The sequence below is a fragment of the Indicator indicator genome, chromosome 16 (assembly GCF_027791375.1).
Source record: "Indicator indicator isolate 239-I01 chromosome 16, UM_Iind_1.1, whole genome shotgun sequence".
NCBI classification, from domain to species: Eukaryota; Metazoa; Chordata; class Aves; order Piciformes; family Indicatoridae; genus Indicator; species Indicator indicator.
Window position 1 is genome coordinate 15,757,106 of NC_072025.1, and position 7,525 is coordinate 15,764,630.

Here is a 7,525-nt window from a genome sequence, read left to right on the forward strand (position 1 = left end):
ACAGCATCACATCACAATACGTCGAGTGCAGACAGAAGAATCAACTCAAGTAACTGCTCCTTTTCTCCTTTTCACACTAAGATAAACCAACAGCAGGACCACAACTCCCGATCTCTGCCTGCATTCCTGCCCCAGCCACCAGCTCCCCATCGCAGATGTGTGTGGGTAGGCGCAAGCATCTGCCAACCTGAGAAGTCTCCAGGCGTGATGTTGGGAGAGTTCGTAGCCTCTGTTTCAGTGTAAGACAATGTGGAATCTGATAGATCTGGAGGGAAAAAAAAAAAAAAGAAAAGGATTAAAAAGTGCTTTTAGACCTCCTGAGTTTGCAAGTGCTACATGAGCACCCATGGCTCTGCAGCTTCCCATCATCTGCCCAAGAGAAATTCATCACTGGGCCAGAAAGCAAAGATCAACTTTGTACCATGCAAATGCAAAGTCTGAATTGCTCCAACCACAAAAATATCTGCAGTTAAGTTGATCAAACAAGTAGGAACTTGGTGCTTACTGGATAAAGTTACATCAAGCTTCTAAACAACTCATAGTTACTATACTTAATTATCACCATTAAAATTCTTGAAGCTGTTTATTCTTGCTTCCTTCCTTCCTCTTTGCTGAAGCAAAGGAAACTTTGTTTTAACAAGTTAAGAGTCTTTGTTATTCTCCCTTGCTTACACCCCTCTAATTAAGTGCTCAACTGTTTGCTCACAGATTAACTATTATTTTTCCAATCAAACGAGCCAGTGAGGCAAATTTCAATCCCTGGCTGTTGTTTCAATAAAGTCACGTGTCACTCATTATCATCTGTCCCTTCAGCACAGTTTCTGGAGGGAATTAACTCAGAAGGGGGAGCACAGGGAGAGACGAGCCCTTTTTTCCTTCACACACCTAAGAAAAATAAAAAAGCAAAAATGGAAATACTCCATGACCAACCAATTTTGCTTTGCAGGACACTGCAGTCACCACATGGCTGAAGTGATGGAGCCAGTCCCTTCAGCAGGCACTGGGTGCAGGAGCAGCCGCATTGCATCCAGAGCTGGCAGGGCAGGGACTCACCTTTGGCACGGGGCAGCTCCTGCCTTCCCTGCAGGCTGGGTGGGACAGGCAGGCACTGCTGTCCTGCTCCTATCGCCCTGGCAAATCCTGCTGGCTCCTCCCTGGCTCACCATGGTCACTGCCCTCTGCAAATCAGAGCCACTGACTGCGGGACAAAGGGTGGAATCCCATGCTCTGTTTGTGGCCACAGTTAAAGCAAGCCCAGCAAGAAACCTAAGACGGAAGTGGGATCCCTCCCTTCCCTCTTGTGCCTTTTGCTTCTTTACTTGAGCAAGAGGAGGTTGCTGAGAGAACACCATCAGGGTGTAGTGATGCTAATTCAAACACCTCCAAGACAACATGTACCACACAGGATGAGGATACATGGTTATCCAGCAACCTTCACCTCATACCCAGCCTCCCCAAGGAGGCTCTGCTTTCATAGTATGCTAGAATGGTTTGGGTGGGAAGGGACCTTTAAAGGTCATCTAGTCCAACCCCCTGCAGCTAGCAGACATCTGCAACTACAGCAGGATGCTCAGTGCCACAAGAAATCTGACCTGCAATGGGTCCAGGGATGAGGCATCTGCCACCTCTCTGTGCAACCTGGGACAGGGTCTCACCACCTTCATAGCACAAAATTTCTTTCTCATATCCAATCTAAACCACCTCTTTTTTAGTTTAAAATGATTACCCCTTGTCCTGTCACAACAGGCCCTGCTGAAAATTCCATCCCCAACTTTCTGATCGGCCCCTTTAAGCACTGAAAGGCCACCAGAAGGTCGCCCTGGAGTCCTCTCTTCTCCAGGCTGAACAAGCCCAATTCTCTCAGCCTGGCCTCACAGTAGAGGGCTTCCAGCCCTCCCAGCATTGCTGTGGCCTTCTCTGGCCCCAGGCCAACAGACCCATGTCTCTCCAGTGCTCAGTACTCCACAGCTAAACTTCATTTTACAACACCTTTTAGAATCCACAAGGAAAAGTGAAAGGCCATTCAACTATATTTCAAAGGGTTTATGTCTCGTTTGTAATGAGCACCTATTGGTGGCTCCTCCAGCATGGTGCAGCCAGGGCCCTATGGCAATTGGCACCCAGGAGCTCCCATTCCCTCTCGGCTCCATCATCCCACAGATTACACAGACAAAACACGTCTGGAAACCCTTCATTAGAAATAGTGCTTCGTATTATTTAGTCAAACCTCCATGTGTCTACAGGGTCATTTGGGATTAAACAGCCATCAGCTGCTTCTGAAAGCCCATCAGCTGACACCTGCTCAGAAATAATGAGCAGCCACAAAATCCCAACTTGTTGGCTTCTACCTGATATGCCATGCAAGGATGTGTCTTAAAACCAGCACCAAAACTGCACCATGAAAAAGCTGCTGGGAGATCAAAAGAGAAACACGTACCCAGTGGCTTTTGCTCATCATTAGGAGACAGCCGAGAGTAGGGAGGTGGTGGAGACTCTGCAACAAATAAAACTTTGTATTAGTGCTGTGTTTAATTTATCAACCAAAGTAGAAACTCTTCCATAGTTACAAACATCCACTGGAAGAAAACTCACTTGGAAGCCACTCAAGACCAGAGTTTTACAAATCTCTGAAGAATGGGGGTTCCACCTTGACCTATCGAAGTGCTGCCGTTCTGCCCTACATCCCCACCCCACATCCCTGCATCCATGACAGCTTCTTTCATCATTTGTGCTGAAGACAACCACTGCTCAAACAAACTTCACAGAAGCTCCTCCTGTGCTCCATTAGACTGAAAAGGGTGATGGGTGACCACACAATGATGGGTGATCAAATGACTCTCCTTTCTTAGCACACAAAATGGGCCAGGCCAGCTTCAGCCAACCAAAACTAACTCTGGTCTAATTCCAACAAGCATCCCATGATCCTGCAACAGCACCCAGCCTCTCCTGCCCTGCTCACCCTGACTTCCATGCGGCAAAGCTCCCAACCACATGCTGGGTTTTAAGCAGCAGCACATCAGCAGTCATGCGCTTGAAGAAAGCCCTCAGCAGCACTTTGCTGAATCAGGTAATCTAACTGGCTTCTGCTGCCCTTCTGAGAGTCAAGACCATGTGAAAGCTCCCAGAGGTACTCCATCCACCTTGCACACTGGTTATAGATTTTTTTTTTCCTCTCTGAATTATGGCAGTGATGTGTTTCTTGTAACTTGCTAAAACTGAGGGGTGTGCAGACAGCTGGGCTCTGTCATGGCACCAGCACTGCACAGCCAGTGAACTTCAGTGAGAAACTGTCCTGAGAAGTGAAAGGCGTAACACTGACCCTGGACCACTGACAAGAGTTTGCTCCTCTGTTCACCCCCAGATGCAAGGGCACTTGGCCCAAAAAATGCGACTCAGCTTGGGTTAGTACATCAAGAACTACTTCAGCTTCCAGTGCGAGATGATTCTGGGAAGGCGAATAGTTACTTATTGCTTCTAAGAAAACGCTCCTCCGAGCAAGCAGCAAGATGCATTTCTCACAGGGTGCTCAAGAGCCTGAAAATAAAAAATACTGGTGCAAATGTCCCTACCTAGATGTCATGGCCCACCCTGGACCATGCACAGAAGACTGGTCCCACACTAGAGCCAGACCTGCTGCCACAGGGGACTTCTTGGAAGCTTTTTCACAGTACTCACAGTGAAGTGGGTGACAAACAGGGATGGTCTCTGCAGTGAGTTGTGCAAACACTTGCAGTAAAGGGCATCAAGGCCTTTCCCAGGCTCCTACTGCCATCTCCAGCGCCCAGTTGGAGCGGGTGGGGCCCTGGCACAGACACCCACTATCAAAATCATAAGGAGCCACTCAAGAAAAGCTCTGCTCTCTACCATCACCTGCACAGAGCTTGTAGGGGTATACGGCTGGGAAACAGCCACCACTGCAAGAAAGCCGACTAGAAACTTTGCCTCTTTCTCAGATAAATTTCTTACGAATTTCTAGAGTAAGTTCCCTACAAAAGCACATCTGCTGCAAGGGAGGGGAAAAAAAACTGCTTCCAGCCTCTAGCGATCTTCGAGGGAAGCACGCCCAGCAACGAAGTTTCTTTCAAAGAAGTGATGCAAAGCGAGGCAGGATCCCGGATTGCAAAATAAACATAAAAAACTCCAAGCTTCTGCCAAGACAAGGACCGTCAGCAGGAGGTTGTGTCCTCCGGGATCCCTCTGCCCACGGTAACAAAGTAAGAAAACCCCGAGGAATGCACGAGCTGGATCTCCCCCGCTTCCACGCGGGTTCCACGGTCCCCCGTGGCCAGGGCATCCCCAGCAGCCCCTCCCGGCCCCGGTCCCGGTGCGACCGGCGGGGCCCTGCGGCTTTAAGCCGGCGGCGATAATTGCCCGGCCCCGCGGCCGCTCCGATAACCGCCGAGCCAGGCTGGCGCCAGCAGGATGCAAACCGCATATTATCGCCCCTTCTGCACCTAAATAGCAGGGGAACCTCCGCGGCAAGGGGGGGCTGGGGGGAACCAGAAAGGGTTTTTAAAGCACAACTGGAAACCGCTCTGGGATGAAGAGGGGGGATGTGCCATCCTGGGGGACCCCCGGGTCAGGCGCTTCCCGGTACTGCACGGGGTCAAGCCAACGCTGCCCACGAGGGATCAAATAAATCGAAAGAGACCAAAGCCCCAAACCCCCAGATCGAAGGCAGGGAAAGGATCCTGACCTTCGCCCCCACCACCCCCCTCTCCGCTCCTCACCTGGCCCACAGAGACGGCTGAAGTGGTAGGGGTTGCAGCACACTGTGGGTCCGTCGGCGACGCCGAAGCTCTGGCACTCGCAAAGGGGTTTCAGCTCGGCCGGGTGCTGCAGGTCGGGCCAGCGGAAGAGCTTCCCCAGGAGGAGATGTGGGGGTGCCGTCTGGCCCCCTAGGCGCACCTCGGTGCGGGCCACCAGCACACAGCCGCTGGGCATGCCCCCGCGGGACTCCACCGCCTCCAGCAGGCTGTCCAGCGAGCGCTCCTTCAGCCGCTTCAGCAGCGAGTAGGTGACGGCCTTCAGCTCCTGCTCCAGCAGCAGCAACCGCGACCGCGCCTCCCGGCCCCGCCGCTCCGGGGAGCCACCGTCGGTCATGTCGTCGGGGCTGGAGGGATCGAGGAGGACGGCGGCGGGGGAGAGCTGGGGGCCGCCCGCTTCTCGCTCCTTGAAGAGACAGCAGGTCACCGTCCTCCCGTCGCTCTCTTGTGCCCGCCGCGGGCTCGCCCCTTCGGCTCCCTCCCGCCGCGGTAGGGCGCGGAGCCGGGCCCCGCGTGGTTCCTCCGCCATGGGGTCCCCGCGGGCCGCCGCCTCGCCCGCCGCCTCCCGCAGCAGGCTGCGCGCTACCGCGCGGATCTCCACTGAAGGGTTTTTCTCCGCGATCTTGAAAGTACCGGTGGCTCCGAGGTCGTGGCCGCTCCTGGCGCTCCCATCTCCGCCGTCCCTGTCCGGTATGACGCGGCTCCTCCAAAGTCGCCGCACCAGCCCTGAGCGTTTGGACCTGAACATACGACAGGCGGGCGGCCGGGGGTCGCGTCGCTCTCCGCCGCCAACCCCCGGCCCCGCTCCTCCGCGGGGCTCCTGGCTCCGCCGCCGCTTTTATCTCATCTCAGACCTGCCGCCTTCGCGGCTTGCCCGCAGCACCGGCGGTTTCTCCGCGGCCCTGCCCAGCGACTCGCCAACGGCCCGCGGCGGGGCCGCACCATGGGGGAGGCGGCGGGGAAGGAGCGCGGCTCGGGCATAGACGGCGCCGCGGGGGCTGCGGGGCCGCTCCCGTGGCGGCGCTGGGGCTCGGGCGCGCCGCGCCGTGCCCTACATCGGCTGCCAACGCGGGGCCAGGCGGGGAGCGGCAGAGGAGCGGGACGGGGAGAGCCCGGGGCAGCGCTCGGCTGCGCCTCTCACTGGTCCCACCATACAAGGTGGGAGGGCGGCGGGAGCGCCCCGGTGGAGGGGGGGGTGCAGCCCTGTGGGGAACCAGCGCTCGGGAGGTATCCGGTTAAAAAAAAAAAAAAAATTAAAAATTGGTAAAATGCAAATAGGGGGAAAAACACCCCAAATTACCAAACCAAATAAAAAATCGCAAAACCCAGCAGCAGAAGGCAGAGCGAAGGCCGGTGTCAGCACACGTGAGTTGTACGTATCCCAGCGGCGCGGGGGACCGGTGTGACGGGGGTGCAGGGTGCAGAGCGCAGAGCAGCGCGGTTCTGCTCCGGTTCGGTTCGGTCCGATCCGGTTGGCTCCGGTTCTGTCCGGCTCGGCACCACTCGACTGCCTCCGACGATGTCCCCCCGCGCTCCCCTGCGCGCGGCTGGCTCGCGCCCGGCCCTCCGCTGGCTTTTGTGTGGCTGGGGGGCGCGCGCGCAGGGGCCACCTCGCGAGCGGCGGTGCGATTGGCTGGCGCCCATCATGTGCCAGTCTAGACACTTTGGCGGCTCCGCGCGGCACCGGGCGTTGCGCAAACACCGGCTCCGGTTTCCCAACTCTTAAAGGGACACGTACACCGCTAGCACCCCCCGCCCCCCTCCCACCACAACCCCTCACCACTACCCCGCCTCGCCTTCCCACCGCTTTACCGCTCCCCACACCGTGCTTCCAGCCGCCTGATCGCCAAAGGTAGGCGAGGGTACCGAGACCTGCACCGCAATGAAAGGGGAGGTTTGCCCGCCTGGAGGAAAGTAGGTCATGACGGCGGAAGGGTTAACACCGCTTTCCCCCCACCGGAGCCGCCGCGGCGGGACACACCCCCGCGATGTATCAACTTGTCCGCCGTGGCAAAAGTTCAGGCCCGGCGCACACCCATTGGCTCGCCGCCGCGTGACGCGAGCAGAGCCGCTGCTGATTGGCTAGAGATCCTCGCCGGCACGGCCCACTGTCCCCCTCCCCGCCCTAGCGCGGCGTGTCCGTGAATGAAAGACATTCCGCGGGCGCCGCCGGCTGCGCCGCGTTGGGTCCTTGTGCCCACTGCCACCGCCGCTGCCGCCGCGAGGGTTAAGGGCGACTGGGAGCGGCGTGCCACGGCTGCGGACCCGCGGGCTGGCACCGACAGCGGAGTCCCGCGGAAGAAGGGGTGGGTCAGGACGGTGGAAGAAGCGTGGCGGTGTGGAGCTGCGGATGGGAGCGCACCTGCGAAAAGAATTTGAAAATTAAGTAAGTTCGCCTAAAATGTGGCATTTTTAGATCTATGGGCAGGGACTTTGTGTGAATTGCAGGAACCTGCTGCCGAGTATGAAGGAACTTTGAAGGATCAACTCAAGAACATACTGAAGAACTTCAGTCAGACTCGATAATCTTGAAGGTCATTTACAACTTAAATGATTTTCTGATTCACTAATGAATAAAACCCAATATTGGCCATTTATTTCTGAGAACTTGAAAGAAAAACCCCAAAACATAACAATAAAAGTATTTCAGCCAACATATTGTAGACAATCTGAATGTTCCACTTTTTTCTCTTGGCATCTTTGGGCAGTCATTGCCCCAAACCTGCACTAACACACCCCAGAACATCATTTCAATACAC

General features: G+C 55.7%; 1 protein-coding gene across 1 annotated transcript in view; it reads right to left on the reverse strand.

Annotated features, from left to right (window-relative positions):
- SMAD6 (SMAD family member 6) overlaps positions 1-5,514 on the reverse strand; it is a 44,945-nt gene extending 39,431 nt beyond the window's left edge. The window contains exons 1-4 of the mRNA XM_054388046.1: positions 5,400-5,514; positions 4,731-5,240; positions 2,438-2,494; positions 188-265 (exon numbers count right to left, since the gene is read on the reverse strand). Of these exons, the coding sequence (XP_054244021.1) occupies positions 188-265; positions 2,438-2,494; positions 4,731-5,240; positions 5,400-5,514 (760 nt within the window). The remainder of the gene's footprint in view (positions 1-187; positions 266-2,437; positions 2,495-4,730; positions 5,241-5,399) is intronic.
- Between the last annotated feature and the right edge of the window lie 2,011 nt (positions 5,515-7,525).